Source organism: Poeciliopsis prolifica, unplaced genomic scaffold (assembly GCF_027474105.1).
Source record: "Poeciliopsis prolifica strain line A6 unplaced genomic scaffold, Auburn_PproV2 SCAFFOLD006, whole genome shotgun sequence".
In the NCBI taxonomy this organism is placed as follows: Eukaryota; Metazoa; Chordata; class Actinopteri; order Cyprinodontiformes; family Poeciliidae; genus Poeciliopsis; species Poeciliopsis prolifica.
Window position 1 is genome coordinate 1861145 of NW_026562381.1, and position 23220 is coordinate 1884364.

Sequence of the window (23220 nt, forward strand, 5' to 3'; positions counted from 1 at the left end):
CTAAAGTGAAAAATAATTCATATAAATAACAGAACTATAAAGTAATAAAATCAGATAAAATATATTCAAGTTCATTTAAAAATATGAAACTTGAACAAAATCTGATTGTTAGAACAAGTTTGTTCTTCATTTAGTGAAGTTAGTAGAGAATTCAGAAATTTTATTGAAGTAAGAGTAGAGATACTAAACAATAAAAATGCTAAAGTAAAACTAAAAAGTACAATAAAGATACTCCCAAAAGTAACTTAAAAAAAAGTTACATTTGTAAGTGTAACTAGTTACTACTAACTCTGCGTTTTGACTTGTTTTTGCTTTATGTGTTTCCAACTTTATATACTTTTCGTCTATTATTTTGTTATCTATTGTTGTTTTTCTTTCTTTTTCTCATTTTTTGGATCTCCTTTGTTAGATTTCAAAAGAAAAAGTGGAGATGGTGGAAATTTGGGCGATACAGACTTAAGCATTTTATCACAATATTTTGTGAAACTATTGTGATAACAGCAAAAGTGACAAAAAGAGCTGTTTATTGCTTCTTTTTTTTAGGTAACTATATGACTATATGACAGCATCATAGCTGCAACATTCAAATACTGCCCTTTGAAAAGCAAACATTTACAATATACTTTCTTAAAACGCCACTTAAAAAAGTGTGATTTGTATCACTAAACTGCACAAAGTCACTATCATATTTTCAAATTTATTGATTTTTTAAATACTCTCATTGAATAAAGAGTAGAAGAAATAGTAAAGCTAATAATTCAGACAGTTTTATAAGGGTTTAAATGTCATTAATTGGAATTTATTGTGAAAGTTATAAATCAAAATGCTTATCATCAGAAGAAATTTGTCACCACAAATGATACAATCCCAAGGTTTGTTCGTCCCTAGGTTTAAGACTAAAGTCTCGACAATAAATTATGTTGCACAATTGCCAGAACTTTGTTTTTTTCTTTTTTCAAAATGTTTTGCAAGTTCAAATACAACTTCTTCAAAGTATTTTTTAAAAAAATATTTAATATAAACATCTGATAAAACCCAACAAAAACCCGGCAAATAAAAGACAACAGCATTTCTATTTTGGATTTTTTTTAATTCAAAATGTACATCAATGGAATCAAACTAAAGCAGAATACTGAATTATTTGTAGTGTAATAGATGTTTTAACAATAAGAGGAGAAGGCAGATACTAGAAAAAAAAAAACATGTATGGCAACTGCTGACACCAAAATGTCACTTTTAAACTCCAAAGAACCACATCCAAACATTATAGGTAATAAACAACAAATCTCCACTTCAATACACAAAATATATCCTTATAAATTATATAAATGCACGAGTATTTTTAATACTCTTCATCTGGGTATCTGTTCAACTCATTTGGCAAAGTGGGAGCTGAAATCATGGGACAGAGCAAATATACAATGATTAAACGCACCATCATTTTCTTTTGAAGAAAAACATCGATGAAGGGAACAAACTGCAGAGCTCAGATATTCAGGGAGTAAAAAACAGAAAAATCACAGCAGTTATAAAACTTAAATAAAAGATGCATGCAAAATATAGAGTAGGCCAGTTAATGTTAAAGCACAACGTGTAGTAAAAGCCCCTCGCATGTGAGCTCCATGGTATTTAACGAAGGTACCTTAACATGGGAACCGCAGTAAATGCTTTGGTGTTTTTATGACCAGTTTATTTGAAAGTGGATGTTTTTTGTTTTCTTTGGAAAAAAACCAAAACAATTTCTACTCATTTATTTATGATTTTGTCCTTTGAGTTAATGCGTTTTACATTTTGAATGAGTGCATAGTGCAGGTCATGTTGAATTTAAATAAAAAGATCATGATTTTACCCGTGAGACCTGAAAATGTGTGAACCCCCTCCTGAAATTCTCTGCTAACTATAAGAGTTTCTCTATGTACATTAAGACATAACAGCAGATTTTAATCTGTCCCTGATTTTAGAGCTTCACTAGGTGGTCAGAAATACCATGCGAGTCCACATAAGGCTGTATCAAACAAAAGGAAGATGCGATACGGAGAATAGAAAGGCTGACACAACGAGAAATGAAAAGCAGGAAGAGGTAAAGGGTGCTTAGTTCTTGCTGAAGCTGCAATCCCCTCTTCAGGTGGCCAAGACAGATTAAAAGAAGCTACAGAGACAAAGAGAAAAGAAAGCCGGCGGTTAGAGGAGAGGCAAAAACATCTGCAGAAAGAAGAGTCAAAGTGAGCCTGAGCAAGAGAAAGTTTAACTTAAATCTGAACACATTTTTCTTACCTACACTGGAAAACCACAAAATGTTACCAAGTATTTCTGTCTAGTTTCCAATGCAAATATCTCAGTACATTTGAAATAAGACAAAACGAGCTTGTAAGTAACATTTTAGCTAGAAATAGGAGTGAATAATTCTTTAAAACTCATTAAAAAGTTCTGGTTTCACTGGTAGATTATTTCAATTATAACAAGAAAAATTTCCCATATTAAAGTGAAATATTTTTTCATCTATATTGAAAAAATACTTACATTCCTATAGTTTGCTGGAAAGCTACTTATTTTGTGTTATTTCAAATAAGATATTTGCACAGGAAATTTGACCGAAATACTTGGTGATATTTTTTTTTGCTGAAGGAAAATAATCTGAATTATGAGGAAAAAATGTCAAAACCTAGATTTAAAAAAAAATCTGAATTCTGTCACTGAAGTTAAAAAAAAGAAACTTTTTTGGGGAAGAAATTCTGTTCACAAAATTTCTATTAAAAAATGGTAAAATTGGGTTTTATCTCAGAATTCTGGTCAATTGCAGAAAAAATAAGACAATATTCAAAACTGAGATGAAAAAAAAATCTGAATTTTGTGATTGCGGTAAAAACAAAAAAAGTTATAATTTTGGGGAAAAACATAATTCTGAGAAATAAGTTTTCCAATTGCCCTAATATTCTACCATAAAGTATATTTTTACTGGTAATAAATAAAATAGTAGAAAACTTTCTGTATTTATTCAAATTATTGTTTTTATATTGAAATGTGCTTAATGATTAAAGCAAAACCAACAAAAACCTGAAAAGCTGTAAAAGCTGTACACATATACATAAACAAGTTCTGCTGATTCTGATTTTAGCGCTAGATTTAAAATATTCAACTATAAGAAGAGAACTGAACACGTCCTGTAACTAAAGTGGGAAAGACGTTAATCACAGCAAACAGCGAACAGGGAGAATTAGAAAGCTGAAATCAGGTCAGAGCAGCGGGGAAGCGACACACATCAACCCATGTTTAAAGCTAATGACTGGAAACCCTGAAGCAGGTGGGGTCCGGGTGACACCTGAGGCTCACAGCGCCCCCCAGAGGCCGGTCCCTGAGCAAAGCTGGGGGGCAGAGGAGCTACTCAGTGCAGAGCCACGGATTGCTGCAAAGGAAAGTGAAACCACACACACTGATGAGCTGAAAGATCGGATGAATGCAACGCCTCTTTATCCAATTATTTCACCATGCTGTTGGATCATAGCTATGGAAGTCCATTCCTGCCAAAACTAAAACTTTAACATGACAATAAGTCATCGTCAGAAAGCAGTTATGACATAATTAAGTCATTTTTGCACCAAAGTTTTCAGTTAAAGAAGCCATAATTTGGAGTTTATGAAGTTATTATGATATAACCATATTATTACTATACAATAAAACATACAATAATGTAAGATAGCATCTAAGGATGCAAAATACAGTTGCATTTACATCAGTATCGGCCGATGTTCGTCAAAATGTTAATCAATTTTACTGTCTGTATTGGTCCAATAAGTAAAACTGGACCCATATTGACAACAGATGTTTTCATCTTGTTGTCATTTGTGTTTCCAGTACAAATGAATGTAAAACTTTGTCAATATTCCGCTAATGTTAAAAAAAATGCATTTTTGCAATATTTTGACTTTATATCTTTTTGTTTTAATGATGTAAAGCACTGCTAAAGCTGCTAAAGTGTGCCATAAACTTCAGTGATCAGATTGATAAATATGAAACGCAGGTAAAAATCATGTTTGTTCACGCAGTATGTCATTAAAAAAATGTAGCACCATCTTCCTTCTAGCACTTCCTGTTGTTTTCTTTGCGGTTTGTGCCAGTGGCAACAAACTGGTAGTTGACCATGTCATGCAAAAAAAAAAAAAAAGACCAATTTTAGTTCAGTTGAAAAACTACCTCATCCTAGCACCAAAGCACTTTAGCAAAAACAAGTTTTTTCAAACTGGTGCATCTCCATTAAGCAATATTTTACTTGAAAAAATGCTAAATTGTGTAATTATATGGTCAATGGAAACACAGCCAGTGTCAATTGTGTGATAATGTGTAGGGAAATCATTATGTCAGTAAACAATGGTTATCGATCATGATAAAAAATATTGATATTGGGCATCGATATTGGTTAAAATGATCAGATCAGTGCATCCCAAACTAGTTATGAAAGTGTCTCAATTTTACAATATTTTTTAAATATTTTGAAATATTCAAAAAATGTGATATGAGGTACATTCTCAGGTATAGAAATTTATTGCCTCTTTACTTTAGTGAGAAAATGTTATATTTAGTTAAAATAAACTATATTAAGTTATGGTATCGTATAGTAATAACTTTTTCTGCAGGTCAGTGGTAGCAATGGACTTCCGTACATTAAATCCACCACAGACTGAAACAGATGAGTGACACTCCAGAGCATTATGGGGAAAATTGGTTTGATTTCGAACAAATCTGGACGGCTGATACTCTGATTAAAACACTTAAAAAATTGAAAACCTCCTAATTTACAGATTTCTGGTAATATTAACGCTATATAACCAGAAATCTTCAACTGCAGTTTGATTTTCATTTAAAATCCGATACAAAATCCAAGCAGGCGTTTGTTACTTTACTCTTATGTTTGTCAAACACAATGATCATGGCCACAGCTGCATCATTTGGTGAAAAATTGGCCTTTATTTTCTTTAGAAAATGTTATTTTATGTGTAGCACTAATACAAACATTTGCCCCTGCAGTTCAGCGGACATCATGATTATTTGACTTTAGATGTGCCTACATATAAAAAGTACAAAAGAAAAGAAAGTTACAATTGCACTGATGACACTGAAATATACTTCGAAAACACATCACATCACATTTGAGTGTAAAACAAAGTGCAAATATGAAAGCTAATACAAGTATGCAAATTAAAACATGACAATGAATGAGGTATGCGAGAAGTGGCAAAAGATGTCGGGCTTGCATTTATCATGCATCAGGCTAAAGTCAACTGAATAAAAAAATTGGCAATAATTGGAGAAAAATGGAAAATTTCATGGGATTTGTTTTCACATTATTTTTCCTCTCTTATTGGCAAAATTACAGAACAGCTGAATTTCTTTAAACTCTTCAACCGGATGCATGTTTTCTTTAGCCTCAACACATTTCTGCCCATCACACCAGTAGTCATGTATGTTAATATTCCAACATCATGCAAAGAATCACTGAATATGAAACAAATATGGAATGTAAATCCACTTAAAAAAGAAGAGGGGAGACTTTAGCCGAATGATTACTTGCAAAAAAAAAAAAAAAAAAAACAACCAACAAGCATCATTCAGATAAAACAAAACCAAAAACAGTGATGTCAAATTGATAGCAATGCCCAGCGTCTTCCACAAAAGCAGCAGAGAGGAGAGAGGACATGTGGAGGAAGGTGGAGTTATGGGATTTGGGTGCAGGCGGAGGTGAGGGAGGGGAACTGGAAAACATGATGGGGATGGAAGCTCATTCACAGCAGGATTGCCACAAGGGAGGATTTTTTCTACAGGAGTCCTTAGCTGGAAATGAGAGAGAAGGGCTGTTAATGCTTTTTGTACAGACAGTTATAAAAATCAGCACATTAAAATTAGACAGCACTCAGGAGAAAACATGCTTCTAGAGGCGACCAGTCAGGCTCAGGTTAGCATCGGGCGAAACAAAACGTGTTTCATTTTTTATCCTTAGATAATGAGGTTTCAGTCTGTGATCTGCCTCCTTTCAGATTGAGCTGCAGCCTGAAGTGACACAAATCAGATTGGTTTTGCCAAACATATACAACTTGTACATGATCTCCAGTGTGAACTGCAAACAACCTGAAAGTGTCCTGCATGCGCAGCAGAGGGCGTCGCACGCAGAGCGTGCTCAGTGTTTTATAAAAAAGTAGAAGAAGAAAAAGAAGTGCTCAGTGTTTTATAAAAAAGTAGAAGAAGAAAAAGAAGTACTCAGTGTTTAATAAAGAAGAAGAAAAGAAGTGCTCGGTGTTTTATAAAAAAGTAGAACAAGAAGTAGTACTCAGTGTTTGTGTTAGTAAACGTTGATGCTAACAGTGGAGCATAGCTTGCGATTTTAAAGTTGTGACCTAAACCAGCACATTAACAACTTAATCCCCATTATAGTCTACCATGGTTGTTTTTCTTTTTTCTTGCGCGCATCAGGAAGCAGAATAGAACAATTTTTGTCGAGTATCAATGACCTTCAAGTCGGATGAATACGACCTCACCATTCAGACTCAGGACACATTTGAAAAGATCGAATACGTATCGGCTTTAGAGCCACATATCCAAGTGGCATGGGTCGCATTCGGAAAAAATCCCACCTGTGTTATTCAGACTGTCATGAAAGAAAATCAGATGGAGGTTGGATTAAGACAAAAAAAAAAAAAAAAAAAAGATCAGAATTGAGTCACTTCAGGCTGCAGGGTGAACATAGCCTCAGGATCTCTGTCACTTTAAATCTAAAATAGCTGCTGCTGGCCACGCCCCCCAACTCAAAGAGCTGCAAACAGATGCGCAATTACACAACCATGCATCTTTGAAAAGCAGAAGTGGAGCCCTCTGCACAACCAACAAGAATGCAGCAACCGGTTTCTGGATGGTAAGTCAACAACAAGACATTTATCTTAGAAGCAATTGAGACCCGAATGGAAACATAAAAATGTGCAAAATGTAAATTTTACATAACAGAGCCCAGTTAAGGTTTGAGGGTTTTGTTGTCTGTCTTATCTGACTGCATTTTGATTTTAGAAGTTTACACCCAACTCAGCAACAGATGTTTCTAACTAACTTATTTTTCCTCAGTGGATCAAACCCATAAATTCCGCTCTATGTATTTAGCTTTTGAATCCTGCCAAGGCCAACAATATCTGCAAGATCAACAGATCTCCACAGACACAGAAGTGGGCTGAGGTTCCTCGCTGCTCTGGAACGACCCGTCTGGTCTCAGACTGAATGGTTCTTTGTGCGACGGCCGGGTCGGGCCCAAGCTGCATAAAAAGAAACCTTTGTAGTCTGAGGGAGGAAGATGGGAGCAGCGGGTGTTTGGGGATCTAATGAACTGCTTCATTTCAACATTTCAGTCAGCAGAACCAAAATCAATGTAATTGATCAGTTTGGAGAGATGTAAGTTTAACTAAAACAGTAAATATTTGCAACTTAGCCTCTTTGATTCATTAAACTTGAAAGATTCTCTCATATTATTGAGAAAACCTTTGATTTTTACGGTCGAATAATATGGAATATAAGATACGATGTCTTCACAGGTCACTGTTTTATTTGGGATTTTATGTGACTCACCAACAGAACGTGTCACATAATGACACATAACAGGCTTGGGTTTTGACTAGGCCATGCCAACACATAAATATGCTTTGATTTAAGACATTCGTCTGCGTGTAGCTCTGACAATTAACTGTCCCAGTAATTATTGAGATAAATAATGTTGTTTTGAGACTTTTTTCAAATAATGTACTGAAAATAATGCGAGTTCATCCTCTCAAATGCCAATAAACTTTTATTTTGTAAAGAACATTTAACACTTGAACTGGAAGATATTGCAAAATAAAACAAGAATGGCAAAAAATAAAAACGCAAAACCGAAACCACAAAATAAATAAATGATGTCGTCTCTTCAAATAATGTCAGAATGAACTTTGATTCATCGTGTAACTAATTAATTCCTTAGTGCGACTGCCTAAGCTGCATGTGGATGTTTAACGCCAACCATTTTGATAAAGACATCATATATTTCAAGTTTTAATAATAAATAAAAACTTGTTAAATGTTCATTCTTCTCATTAATTATATGCTACTTTGATTGGTCTGTTATATAAAATCCCAATAGAAGCCGTTATAGATGAAGAGTAAATACTTCTGCAAGGAAGGCTACTTCATAGTTTTTGGCATGTTGAACACATTTAAATCGATCAGCTCATGCACATCTGGAATTAAATTGTTTATTTTGATTTGACTTGATAAAGGGGGGGGGGGTCTTCCCAGAAAAAGGTGCCTCATGCAGCATGCAGTGAGTGTGGGAAGAGTTAACTGGAAAACATTAGGGATGCAGTAAAGGTGACACATGCGCTCACAAAACACACAATCTACATAACAAGCTGCGACAAATAACTCCGTCCTGCGACTTCAGCTGGAGGTTAAACAGCTGCAATCGTTATTTCATTAGAGCATCAAGTGGACAAACTCAACTGGATTTATCTTAAAAGGAAAAAAAGAAAATGGCTGTGATGGAAATAAAAAATAAACGGGAAGAAATAAAGTTGTAAGAACTTTCAGTGCAAGTGTTTCCTTCCTTTTCTAAAACAGGCACATTGGCGGCCACACGGTGAGCCGATTATCATCAACATCATTAGGTCCTTAAAGCGAACAAAACGATCAAACATATAAAGAAAACCTTCAAATAAAAACATTTTTACTGCAGTGAAATGATTTCACACTGAAATATTTAGAAAAATTAAACCCTTACCTTGAATATTAAAAATCTTGTTAATATTTTTCTTTTTAATTGTTTTTAATCAACGTCATTGATTTTAACAATCATTGGTATTAATAGTTTCTCATTAAATTTTGTCCAGGAACATTGGGTTGATTTGGGCGTAAGTTTTGGAGCAGTTAAACATGCAGAAATCAACAGGATTTTTATTTAAATTATCCCAATATTTTACAGTGTTTAACTGGCCCGCAGCATCACACATCCTCTCAATAATTACCAGCAGGCATGAGGCTATTCGACACACATTTCATCCTGTTTTTACACCATTATTCACCATTATTTTAGCAATCAAATATTTTATGAGTTATTCTGACAACTGGATAAACATTTTTAGCACATTTTGCATTTAACCACTGAATCCTTTGATAGGAAATATTATGAATACATTAAAAGTTGAAAATTAAATTAAGTTTTCTAACAATGAATTTAGGAGAGGAGGTTTTATTTCTTAACATAAAATAAACTCAAATTAAAGGCTTGATTCTTCAAAATGTTTCCAAGTTAAATTATGATACTGCAGTAAAAGATTTATTTATTTTAAGACTTTTTGGATGTTATTTTCCCCTAAGGATGTCAATAAATCTGTCTGCACCTGTACCTGAAAGACTAGACTGAAAACCTGTGGATGCACACATTGCTTCTATGCTCGAGTTTATGGAAAAAGCCTTTAAGAAATACACAAAGGATTTATAATATGTTGGAAATCTCAATAAATTAAAGGTGCAGCATGGCAGAAAACTTGTAAAAATGTGAGAAAACTTTGCCAGATGAACATAAATAAGCCTTGAGGAGCAGGAAACCTCCTTCGTCTTCAGTGTGTGGGTAAAGAATCAAATACTCACTTTTTCCTCTCTTTATCCCTTTTGAGCGTAGTGGAGCCCCCTGCCTGCTGAGCTTGGTTCTGCAACAGCTCTGCCGCAGTCTTTTTCTGTTTGAACGTGTTGACTTCATCGTCCAGGGTCTTCTTCTTCTCCTCCAGCTTCTTTTTCTCGTCCTGATGGAGCTTCTTCAGGCGGTCGAACTTCTCGTGCAGCTGCGTGGCGATAAGCAGAAACAGGAAGTTGGTGTGGATCAGCAAAAGGAGCAGAAACAAAGCGAGGCGTTTGAGTTGATTTTCACCTCTTTCTCTGCCTCCTTGAGCTCAGCTTCCTTCTCTTTAACTCTCTGGACAAACATCTGCCTCATCTCTTCTTCCTTTTTCTGCAGCTCGCCCATGAACTCGTTCCGCTTCGCCTCGTACGTCTCCTGCAGACTGGTTAGAGGAAAAAACTGTGACACTGGGAGAAAGCAGAGAGAAATAAGCCGACAGACTTAGAGGTAAGTCTGCTACCTGAAGGGCTTGCTGTCGGGATCCGTGTCCTTGAAGCCCATTTCCTCCAGCTTGCAGCGGCGGTACAGCTCGTAGTGGCGCGTGTGGGTCTGTTCTCGCAGATCCTCCATGTTCACTCTGATCAGCATTTCTCTCAGTTTCACAAAATCACAGTGGTTTTCGTTTTCCACTGCGAGGAACACAGAAAAGAGAAAGCGCATCAGACTGCATCTACATCAATACAAATCAGTAGGAGTAAGAAATAAATCAATAAACTGCAAGATAAAACGAGATCAATAATTTTTATTTTTATGATTTATTGTTTCTCTTTTTACCAAAAACTTGGTGACAAAAGTTTTTAGTTTGATGCTTTGGTCTCAGTTAATCCTTTTTGTGCAGGGCAATTTTATTTATAATTGTATTTGTTGTTTTATTTGTTTCAGATATTTAAAATGTCACATCAGAATTTAAAGTTTATTGAACTCTGAGAGTGAGTTCTTGCATTATTGCTTGTTAATAACTCGGCTAACCGTGCAAAAGGGCTGAACTTGGACTGTCCAAACAGAACCAAACTCTACTAAACAATTCCAGTCCAAAGCAGAGAAGTGACCGTGTTGTGGTTTCTCCATTTATTTGATTGCAGAGCAGAGCAGCTCCAGCAGCCATGTGACAGCATGTGAGCAGGAACGCAGCCAGCCTGAAGCAAACTCATCCGATGTGTGATCAAGATTTGTTCCCTCTTTGAGACAAACCTGCAGCAGCTTTGGCTTAAAATCTACTGAACATCCAAGTTTAAAGTTTGTGTCAAAACAAGTGAGTCGCAGCTTAAGATCAACATCACCCAGTCAACTGAAATCATAACAGACGCAAAAAGCTAGTTAGCTAGCTAGCAAGGGAATATTAACAGCTAGTAAGCGCTTCGAGTCGCAGAACACATTTAAGATGTTTAACTCAAATTTTTGCTTGACGGAAAAATCTGAAAACTACATACAAGATTAAATAGTCCTGTCAAGACAAAATTAAGACCTTTGATTACCATATTTAACTTGTATACCTTTTTTAAAATTAATGGACGATTTGCGTAATTTTACAGTTAACTGAAACACAGCCAATGACGTAAACGTACGAATGTTCAGACTGCAGTGGCTTTAGAAAATATCAGTAATCATTTGATTTAGGAGCTCATATGAAAGAGACACAAATCTGATTTATTTTTGAGTGAAAACATTGGAATTGCACTGTTCAGACAAGAAAAAGTGGAATATGGACAAGAAAACAATGGATTTGGGTCAAATTTACCCGCTGTGTGAACTAAGCTTAAATTTCCAACGTTCACCTGAAAAATCTACAATCACCTGATGCTGAACTAGGAATAAACGTCTTGCTTTAATTAAGACACAGCTGAAAGTTAGTTCTTGTCAGACTTCAGCGTTCGGATGAGACTTTCTTCTTTTGTCCATTTTCTTGCATTAAATTTCCAAACTTCTCAGTCACTTTTAGGCAAACCTTTTTCACAATAACTACAATAGTTTGGCATAGACAAATAATTTTACTTCAAATATAAAAACTGCAATGAAAACAGATTATATAGGTTGGATGGAAAACCAAACCATAGATGGGTGCAGACAACTTCAACAGAATTGGAAACATAATAACATCTGGAAATATATTTTTTTCATGTTATACTTAAATTGTCTGAAGTTATTCCGATGTGCCAAATACTCCAGACTATCTCAGACTGCACAGGAACTCTTATCCTTAATGACTTGTCTCCAAAAACGTCAAATACAGAAATAAAAACTTAATTTTTCATAAATGTGTTTATGAAAACTGGCTGTTGAACTGAGTCGATGTATGCCTTGAACATTGCTCCGTTAACCCTCTGAGTTAAAAATCCTGATGCTGCATTTTGAAAACTTTACAAACCCTTTATAATAAATCGGTCAAGAAATCAATGTAAAATCAATATGGAGCCATTAGTGGCATACAAAATGTAAGCGCAAAGAGGTGCTGCATTGATGGATAGGAAACTGGAGTGAATGAGGTCACACAGCGAGTTCAACTGTGAGAGCAGAGGTGAAACAGGAAGTGGCTTCAGTAGCTCTGCAGACAGAGAGCGCACGCTGTCACTTCCTGTGCTGGAGGTGAGACAGGCTTACCCTGCACCGTCCCCCAGGGATACTGCCGGGCCTTCACCATCTTGTTCCCGATCTTCACTTCCTCCGTGCTCCCCACCACAGCAAACGGCAGATGGCTCTGAACCAAAGACAGCGCTGTTAGCGTACCGCTACACCTGCAGACGGAGGCGGCTAAGCTAGCTTCAATGGGTCAGCGGCAAAGCAAACGCTGTAGGAATGTTGAGTCCACATCGGGGTTAATAAACAGCTAGCAGAGTTGCTCCCACACGGCTGGCTTCCTGCAGCATGAATCGACTGATTGTGCTGCTTTCCAAACATTGTCCCTGCATGTGATGGCCTCCAGTCCAGGCCATGTGAGCAGAAAACAAAAACAATGCCTGTCCTCACTCATAAGTTGTTTTGATACTTTTTCAAATTAAATGTGTTTGTTCAGAAAGACAGATTTCCATCACATTCATAAATTAGAGCTTTAACTACATAGGGATGGAAGCAGAAAGTCCAAGGGTCAATACTGCCTTTCTGAGACTTTACTACTTATTTTAGTTGAGAACAAAAATAAAAATGATTAGAACTGATCAAAACTGAACCTCAAACAAAAACAAAACAGGGTAGAATCACAAAAAACAAGATTCCTTTATTTGCCATGTTTCTAGAACACAAATTGAGAGATAAGTAGATAAATAAATAATGATTGTCCGTAAATCTAAGTTTTCTCTGGACTTATTTGTAGTTTAACCTACAGGTCTGGAAATAATGAAGAGCCCAATGCACTCAACCTCAGAGAAAACCTCCTGCTTATTCCACCTAATATTGATTTCTGAACTGTTCCTGAGTTAAAACATTGGTATTGTTGTTTCTAAATTAATATTAACTTGTTTTCTTTGCATTATTTGAGCTTTGAAAGCCCTGCATCTTGTTCACTACTTTTACTATTTCTCATTTTCTGCAAATAAATACAAAATTTTTGCTTGGAATCTCAGAGACATGTTGTCCGTGGCTCATAGAGTGAAAGAATGTTTATTTTACTAAAACATTACCTATAAAGAATAAAAACAGATAAACTGATCATTTTAGCTGGTCTATTAATATTTTCCAGAGCTGTATTTTCATGTAAATTTTTTATATTATAAAATGATTTTATTTTATATTTCAATTACTTACAATATCTCACAATGAACTTTTTTATACATTTTACAATGCTTCTGGTAATATTCATATTTAATTAACACTTTGAATTAAGTAAATAATCAGCTAAAAAGAAAATTCTCCTTAGAGATCGATAAAGTATTATATTCTTTTTGGTTCAGATCTAACAACATTTTTCTTTTTTATGTTGGAGGACAAATAAATATTGTCCTTAACTTAAATCTGAGAGTCAGTTCAGGGTGATTCTTATTTTAATCAATAATTTATAAGTTCAACATGAATGAATGAGGTAGAAATGTGGGCCTTACGTTCATGGTGGAGTTGATTTCCGCCACGGACTCGTCATCAGTGGGGAACTGGTAGATCTGGACGCCGTTGCTGACCAGTTCGCTGGTGATTTTGATCTTGAACTTGGCCAGTTCGCTCTTGGAGATGGCGTCCGATTTGGCAACGATGGGGATGATGTTGACCTGCAGGGGAGGAAGAAGTAAAGAAGTTTTAGTTGGCTAAATTTAGACAGTCTTAAGGCGCTCATCAAACGGGCTTCTGCTCTGATTCTGGAGTCCAAATTTAGATGCAGGCTCAAAAAGGAACAAACACGTTAAAAATCAGCTGATCTCAGCGCTGAATGAATAACATTCAAGTTTACAGAAATGTTTAGAAATCATCAATTCTGAGGGAAACGTGAAAATTAGTATTGATTATTCTATCAATCAATCAGGCATTTTTATACAATATTCAAATGTGTAAAATTGCAAAAGAACAAATGTATGTATTTTTTTAGCAAGAAAACAAACATATTACCTAAAAAGCATTTCTTTCATAAACACCCATTCAAGAGAAGCAGAGAAATGCATTTACAGCTAAAAAAAAAAAAAAGAAAAGAAAAAAAAACTTCTGACAGGAACCAGGGTTGATTTAGTGGCGCATCCCCCACTCTTCAGTGTGGAAGCTGATATAGAAGACTCAAAGTCAGCCATATTCAGTATCAATGAGACGATTAGAAAGAAACCAGAGGAACACAAAGTTTAAAGGATGAAAATGTTTCCAACAGAGGCTGATCCTGCCAGTCGCTACAGTCAAGAGAGACTATTGGACATTTCCAACTTGAATATGTTGGATAAGGAAACAAAAGATTTATCAAATTAGCAAAAAAGTGAAGGGACTCTGCACCAATTTCAGCTCACAGAAGCTTCAAATGTTCTGTTTTGTCATCTTGACATTTAACCTGCGGCCGTCACTCTGAATTTGAAAACACTTGCAGCGATTTGGAAATCTCAGAGTTAAGATAAGGTTTGTTACAGTTTGTAACAATAACAATGCAATTTAAAATGCTGAAGGCAGTTTGTTAAAAAGTCAACTGCAAACATTTTACTTTTGTTTTGAAATATTAAGAAAATCCTGAAGGGCTCACAAGATTAATCAATAATTTAAATAACTGCCAAACAATTTAGTAGTCAATTAATTGTTTACTGGACAATACAGATGCAAAATAAATAAAAAAAATGCTGAAACCCTAACTATACTGAAAATATGAACATTGTATAAATAAACTTTAGTGATTAAATTAAAATGCAGCAGATTGTGGAAACTTTTTAAAATTTGATTAAGTGTCAGAATAATCAATGACTAAAATAATTATTAGTTGCAGCTTCACTTAATTTGTAGTTTGGACGCCTCGTTTGTTCCTAATATAAATAATTGATAATCGGTCGGAGGGGAACAGCCAGAAAAATACTTTTCCTACTGAATCTGCTGAAAAGGCATCAAGAAATCAGTGCAGTTCTATAAAACCAGGAAGCGGGCTTTAATGTATAGCATATGTATGCTAGCTTCACAACCGTATAAAAAGAGAAAACATTGAGTTTTAATCTTGAATCTTTGCTAGTTGTCCAAACAGATCCTGCAGGACGGCAGGAGACGATCAGGCAGGATCTGCTTTCTGTTGCAAAACGAGAATCTTCCTCCCACGCAACATTTTTCTGCCTTTTCAACGACATGTGAGCCGTTTGTAACTATGAGCGATGAATGCTCTGGGTCATGGGAACAAAAACAGGTCATTCCATCATGTAACACCCCCAGGATAAATATCTCAGAGGAGAAGGAGGAGGAGGAAACGCTGCTCTGGGTCACACAAATACCAGACATGCTCTATGCGAAAGTGATTCATGTGTTGCTGTCAGAGCTCACCTTGCTGTCGAGTTTCTTCATCGTCACCAGGTCCAGGGATTTCAGCGAGTGTCCCGTCGGAGCGATAAAGTACAAGCAAGCGTGGATACGCGTGTCATGATAGCTGTGCAGCGTGCGCTTGATCTTCAGCTCCTCCTGGAGGTACGCTTCGAACTGGGCATCGATGAACTCCACAATGGATTTGTAGCTGGACAATGAGAAGGATGGGGAAGCCGTTCAGTATTTCCTCCTTTTGTAAAGAAAGCTGGTTATCAGCAGGAGGCCCGCTCCGTTTAACCCAGCAGGTCCGAGTCATTCCAACAAACAACAAGTCCAACTTTAACTAGAAACAGCTTTGACAGTAGATTAACCCTTTAACTGTCACCCAAACACTTTCATTGAAAATGTTTGAAGTGCTTGAACACATTAATTTTTAATAAACATTTTAATGTCTGTTAACCACGTAAATTGTTTTGTATTTTTTATGATTTTTATTTGATATGTCTGCTATTTTTAACATGCAGCTTGAACAGAAATGCCTTGTAATATTTTGAAGATCATCTGACAATATTCTACATAAAATGTATGTTTTGAAATGTCTGTCAAATACATCTTATGACAGTTCTGAAAACAAAACAAAACAAAAAAATCCCCCAATTTTATCAACATTAAAATAAAAGCCAACCTTAATTTCAGTTAAGGTTCAGTTAAACAGATCAATCATTGGCATTAGAAAACAATAAATATTCAAAAATAAAATAAAAAAATTTTCCGTTAAGAAAATAGAAATAATTTAACACAAGAAAAGTTTAATCTGATTAATCTGAAGTTTTCAATCTACTAGAATTAAAATAAACTTGATAAAATGGACAAAAAAATTTTATTTCTAATCCCGTCTTTACAGGAATATGTTGCATGAAAACATGCAGGTGAGGAAACATTAACTTGCTACCCTGTGGTCGTACTAAAGAAATGTCGCCTGGCCTGCAGCAGGTCAAAGGTCACATGACTCCAACTGGGTTTGTCCTTGTTTAAGGCGCTGCGGGCCGTTTCTTCTTGAACAATATCAAAGATGGGATGAAACTACAGTTGTAGTGTCACATGATATCTTCCCTCCCTGCTGGTGAAATGTTAGCTGCCATGAATGTTTGGAAATAAAATATTCCAGGCAAACAAAACGGACCCCTGAGATGTGATACGTTTGTGATGCCAGCCTGGAAACCACCTACATCTAACTTTTCTATGTAAAAACTATTGAAACCATTAAACCTGAAAGCTTAAGAGCGCTGTCAGGGTTTCCCCCAGTGTATTATAACCCTGGCGGGTCACCAGGCTTTACCTGTGCCCCCATCTAACTTAGTATTACTTATTTAAGGTTTTTTTTTTATGTTTGCATTTTTAAGACTTTATAGTTGGTGTTTAGATATTAATCTTCCAATAACACATAATTATCAAGTGATATTTTCAAATTTCCTGTCAACTTTAAACATTTTTTAACTCAAAAACATGACGAGCCGCTGAGCGCTCAGCTGAATCACTGCTGAGCGCCCCAACCACCAGGCTTAGAAAGTTTTTGGGTGAAACCTTGTCTGTGGTGTTATTCCCTGTCAGGAATAATCAAAGGGCGCATAGTGACACTCATTACCTGTCCTCCTTGTTGATCTGGTCTCCGAAGCCCACTGTGTTGACGACGGTCAGCTTGAGGCGCACGTTGCTCTCCTGCAGCTCGTAGGTGTTGGACTTCAGCGTGACGCCCGGCTGGTTGTGCTGGGTGGGCTCACCCTCAAACTTGGTGTTGAACAGCGTGTCCATCAGAGTGGACTTACCGAGACCCGTCTCACCTGGAACACAGAAATACAATGTTACATTAGGGGAGTCCAAAGAGTGGCTCAGAGGCCTTTTGTGGACCCAGGACTGATTTTAGCAGCCCATTGACTGCAATTTAAGATGAATAGAAATTTAGCCTAAAAGATTGACTTTATTTTTTTTTTTTGGAGCAGAAATATTACAGATCAATTTGAATCGCCTTAAAATGTAAAGTATTAATCTTTAAATAACCACTTTTAATTTTTTAGCAGATACATTTACCCAGTTCCAGAATTAGAGTGACATAAATCTTTCTTTTATTTGCTATAATTTTTCATTTAACGGAACAAATTTGCAAAATCCTTCTTACGTTTTGGCTCTACTATCTCTTTCCAACACTTAAACAATATGGATATTTCTTTTCTTTAATTAGAACTAATACCTTATCAAATTGGGGAAGAAAAAAAAAGAGAGAGTAATTCACAATATAACTTCTTATGGGAAAAAAACAAACATATTTTTGACCTGGAAGGCAATTCTGCGTCACATAACAAAAGGTTTGAATGCACATGCTTTAAATCAAAGAAATTAAAACATTTAAATGTACAAAATCATCATCACACTGTCCTCATTCGCTTCAAAAACATAGATGTCGACATCAAAGACAGGTGGCTTTTTAATCAGCTTTATTTTAAGCTCCTTAGACGACTTGATTGAATCCAAAACAGAAAAGAGGAATAAATCAGATGTGCAGATTTAATGGCAGCCTGAAGGAGTTTTTACAGTCATTTTAATGTTTAGAGGCATAAAACAGTTTCTAAGTCATGCATTCTGTCTGTTTCCTGGTACAAATTGTTGGATGACTCAGATGTGGAGCTTCCTCACTTAAAAAATCTATTTTTATTCTTCCCAACCTGACCTACAGTCTGTGCTAACTCGTTTCTATAGGAAATATCATCAAATATCACAAATACCACATGATTCCTATAAAAATTCAACAGATAGACAAATCAATCCAAGTCTGTATTCTGACATTTTCTAAACATATAATATTGATGATAATAATGCATCATGTTTGAAGTGCATTAAAGACAACAGATAAAAACTCTTCTGAAAATAAACAATAACAACTATGAGAATTGCACTTATTGATATTTTAAACTTTGTCTGCAGAAATAAGCATAACTTATGTTCTGCTTATTTTTCCAAGAATATTCTGCCCTGCAAAGATTATTCAGGCACCTTGAACCTTTCCACATGTTGTCAAATTACCAAACTTTGTTGAATTTTGTTTTTATTAGGATTGAGACAGCGGTCAAATTCACCTTAAATCACAATGACTGTGGATGTAGAAACAGCAATATTGTTGTATTTACAAAACATGTTCATGTATAAGTATGTCCTAGTTAAAGTCCAGACCTAATCTCAACTGAAAATCTGTGGCGAAACTTGAAATTTGATGTTCACAGACACTCTATGACTGACTGAGTGAAACCTGAAGGAGAATTGGTGAACATTTAATTCTCCAAGAGACCGAACCCGAAAACTTGCAGTGATCCAACTAGATGCTAACTCAAGCAAATATATAAAAGTATTGCAAAAGCAAAATCTAACTTTCTTTTCACTCTATATCTAAACAACACTTTATTTTGATCTCACCCATAAAATCACTTGAAAACTTTTGCAAGTCAGTGTTTACAACTGCATTTCTGCAGAGAAAAGCGTTTGGTTTTTTCTCCCAACATTGTAAAGCAATAACTAAAACTAAACTAGTCTGAATGAGTTTTTCAGGTTGATAAAATCTAAATCTCAGTCTGTAACAAGCTTCACTTTCAGAATAAAACAGAAGGTTATCTGGCAGAAATGTTTTGAGAATTTGTATGCAAACTTTCAAATGGTAAAATTCCAAAAAACAAACAAAAAAAGAGTTTAGATGAATTTTTCAACCCCTCCACCTACACGGGATCTTTAGTGGAGAAAAAAGACCAATGGAAAGTGTTGTACGTTTGGAAGCAGGTCAAAGTCATAAAATGACTCTTCATGTTTATTATTTCACCTATTGTTATGATCAGCAGGGGACATGGCAAGAGGCTGAGAGAGGGGGTTTACTTTTAGGAAGCAAATCCATTCAGGATACAAAACTACACAATGAAAAAAAAAGACATTTTTTTAAAATAAAAAAAGCAAAAGAAAATGTGTTTTAATAATATTTCAGTCTAAAAAATGTAATAAATAGTTTGGGGATGCAAAATAAAGAATAGTCATTGCAGGAAATAAGGACATTTCATCTGGGCTGTATGTGCTAGTGAGAGGAAAATGCTTTGAAGGCGTGTTGATGTGGTTGACTGTGGCTAGAAGAAAGCCATATTGTTTACACTCGGTCATTCCAATGTGTCAAAAAAAACATAATTAGATAAACCAGTAACCACCACAAAGCATGGCCTCCAATAAGCTTGGTAAAAACTAATAACTGATAATTATCTAAAAGAAATGTAGTGCATTACATACACTAAATATGTTCTCCCTCAGTGAACTGTTTGACGTTCACCGAGACCAAACTTTTGTTTTAGCTTAGTTAGAGCGACCAAAATTATTTCTACTTGCTAAATTGCTTTTGTACCTTTGTCACTATGGTAACTAAAACAGAGCCTATCAGAAACTTAAACAGTAAAGAGTGATTTCTCATGTGAAACTAATATCTGCCGTTATTAAACAACAACATGCAGAGGTTTGTTGCGCTCACCAACACAGAGGATGTTGAAGCAGAAACCACGGTTGACAGACTTGTTGACCAGCTGGTCAGGCATGCTGTCAAAGCCGACATGGCCGGCCAGAGGCACAGCGCGGACTCCTTCGCCCTAAAAGCAGAAGAAATCAGATTAGTGTCTACATTTCCCAAAACTCCCACTTATCTCTGCATTAGCAGCTAAAACTCGCATTACCTCGTCCTCCATCTTATCTGATAGAGAACCAAAGTGAATTCAGGTGCAGTCTAACTCACTTCCTGTTTTCGGAGCTGCAGCGTTCTTCCGGCAAAAACGAGACAGTTCGAAACCACAAAGTACATATATGGAAGATAATGGCTCCTCTTTTAGACAACAAAATGAAGAGAAAATACCATCTAATAAAGACCAAATGTATTTTATCAGGATTTTTGGTGATCGTAAAACATAGTAGTGCATGGTTCTGAAGTGCATGAAAAAGATGTATTCTGTGCTTTGCTAAGGTGCTAAAAAATAAAATCCACAAATGCAATTACTAACCAGAGTATTAATGTGTTAATTTTAGTGTCATTATAAATACAGCTGTTTATGATGGTCTTAGAGCAGGTGAGTCAAAATTGTCGAGTCAAAAGTATTCACAGGCATGAACAAATATCCTTGAAATTTAAGTAAATAAAGTAGCCAGGTTTTTTATTTTATATAGAATTTTTAAATAAATCATATTCATTTCAGATCTAAAACTTAAAAGGGATTTTGCACATTTGCTGTATTGAAAGCAAATACAGCAAGTTTTCAATTTATTTTAGGTTTGATTTAACAATTTTTTTTTTCAATAATAAGGATAGGATTTCACTCACTTTTTCTCATAACACTTGTTATATTTAGCCAAGTTTCATAAAAGATAAAAGCTGATTTGGATGTATCAAAGTTGCCTTTCCAGAAAAAGGACCTGAATAAGCATGATTCTGCCTTTTGTTAAAGCTTGGCTGTAAAAAAAAACAAACAAACAAGAAAAAAACATTTTCTATTGCAGGAAAATGATATTCATAGTAATTTTACCCTGGTTACAATTAGAATGTCTCCATTTGCATCAACCCCCTGTGCTGCACAAAATCAAAACCACGCCTCACTTTGGACACGCCCTTCTTAGAGTGACAGCATGAATTTGTTCCTTTTTTGTCTTAAATCCAGTGTAAAATATATGCTTGAAATGTTCAAATATTCTCTCTATGAACAACAGGAAAAAATATTCAGCGTCTAGATTTGGCATAACCCAGAATGCATGCAATCTGAGATTTCTATAACTAAGAGGGTCTGAACACACATGTGCTAGACCTTTCAAATTTAGATATGGAACACCATCTATCCTTTCCCTTCAGCTTTTTTTAAATGTTTTACTCTAGACTGACCTATGACATAAAATCCCAATATTCATTTTTGTGGTTGCAACATGACAAAATGTATAACATGATACAAAATAATGTTCAAAATGCAACTTTTCAAACTGTGTGTGGTTGTCAGCGAGTATATGATTGTTCCGATTCGTTTTTCTGTCAGCTATGTTTATGTTATGAGCTGTTGGGAAGCAAAGAATTTGCAAAAGATGCCAAAAAAGCTAAATCTCTCCAGCAGCTAAACCTCAGACAAACCGGCTATTATGTGGCTTAACATAACACAGTGCTGTTGTCCAATTTGGCAAAAGCTTTGAAAGAAAACACACTCTCAGGGTACATTTAAAATAACTGTCCAATCTGATGGTACTGAACAGTTGCGGATTGTTTGGATGACTGGAGCTGGGTTTAAACAGCTGGGAGAATGTTTGGGAAACTGATAGTAACGAGACAAATAGCCTATATATTTCTGCAGCATTCCAGAAATCATCATCCCTGCTTTTCATGACACTCAGAGGCAAGTAGCACACAGCCGGTTTCATTCATTTGGGCCACAAAGGGAAATCAAACTGCACAGCCTATGCTATTCTAAGCACTCCCTCTGGGTTAAGTGGCTTCCTTTTCCACGAAAAAAAAGGTGAACATTCAGAAAATGCAAGCTTTTTATACAATACGTACCACGCTTTCCCCCCCTTCTTTTTTATAAATGCTAGTAAAGACGGCGCCGTGTGAAAGTTAACAGGACTTGAACATAACGGAAATGAGAACCGAAGCTGTGCCTAAATGGGGGCGTTGAGAATGAATGGCCTGCCGACGGTTCTGTGCGGGCTTTTAACGGTGCAGAGCCTGCTACGTTACATTTTTCGACAGCATTTACAAGTCGACATTTTTTCGAAATATTTATGCTAAAGATAGCCTCGCGTGAAATCAAAATGGGTCAAACTGAAACATTTCAACAGATGGACGTCGGGTCTTTACTGAAAATTGCTTATCCAAATCATTTTCAGTTTTACAATCTAATTTTTAAAAGCTGTTTAATTATTACCAAAACCGTATTTAGCTTGCTAAATACGGTTTTGATGGAATGGAGCACGAAAACGGATGTTAGCAGGATAACCCCTTCCACTGATTCTCCTAATTCTCCCCCTCTCTAACAAAAAGCTACATCAATATATAGATTTTTCTTGCGACTCGGGTGTGTGGCACAGCCACAATGAGAGTATCTATGTGTAAAACGGGCGACTTACAGCTTGCCTTGCTATCTCAGTGGACGCCATGGTGAGTGCTGTTAGCTGGAGAACAAATCCTCCGCCGCTCTGAGGTTAGCAAAGGAAGCCGCACCGTTTACGTTATACTCAAAGCTGGCCTGCTCGGAACGTACCATTTATTTCAGCCGTTTTACGCTCGTAGTGAAATAAAAATACAAAAAATAAAATCATTATTCATATATTTTTAAAATTTTATGAATTTAATTTTTGGATAAATATTTTCTAGAAGACGGAATTAAAGCGTTAAAGCCACTGAACACCCCCTCACCGTCGACACCCCCCGCGCAAGATGCCATCATGGTTGCGGCTGATGGTAAGGAAGGGTAGTGAACGTTCAAACGGAAAATCTGATGTAGAAACAATGCAACGATATTCTTTTCATTTGGGGAGGGTCTTCATAATTAGATGTTGAGTAATAATATAAATATACGAGCTTTTATATACAACATTATTAAATTTGC

General features: G+C 35.8%; 1 protein-coding gene across 3 annotated transcripts; it reads right to left on the reverse strand.

Annotated features, from left to right (window-relative positions):
• Positions 1-1075: 1075 nt before the first annotated feature.
• Positions 1076-22840, reverse strand: LOC129360517 (septin-6). 3 transcript variants are annotated; one of them, XM_055030819.1, is made up of 10 exons: positions 22739-22840; positions 20121-20235; positions 17217-17412; positions 15593-15779; positions 13711-13872; positions 12278-12374; positions 10140-10308; positions 9929-10061; positions 9652-9842; positions 1076-2149 (listed from the first exon to the last, which is right to left on the reverse strand). In XM_055030819.1, the coding sequence occupies exons 1-10, from the start codon at positions 22766-22768 to the stop codon at positions 2140-2142; spliced, it is 1290 nt and encodes a 429-aa protein (XP_054886794.1). In that variant the 5' UTR covers positions 22769-22840; the 3' UTR covers positions 1076-2139. The 3 variants fall into 3 exon arrangements, with proteins under 3 accessions (XP_054886794.1, XP_054886796.1, XP_054886795.1); XM_055030821.1 differs by lacking the exon at positions 1076-2149 and adding an exon at positions 2948-3403 and having other exon boundaries at positions 22739-22777; XM_055030820.1 differs by lacking the exon at positions 1076-2149 and adding an exon at positions 4917-5826.
• Between the last annotated feature and the right edge of the window lie 380 nt (positions 22841-23220).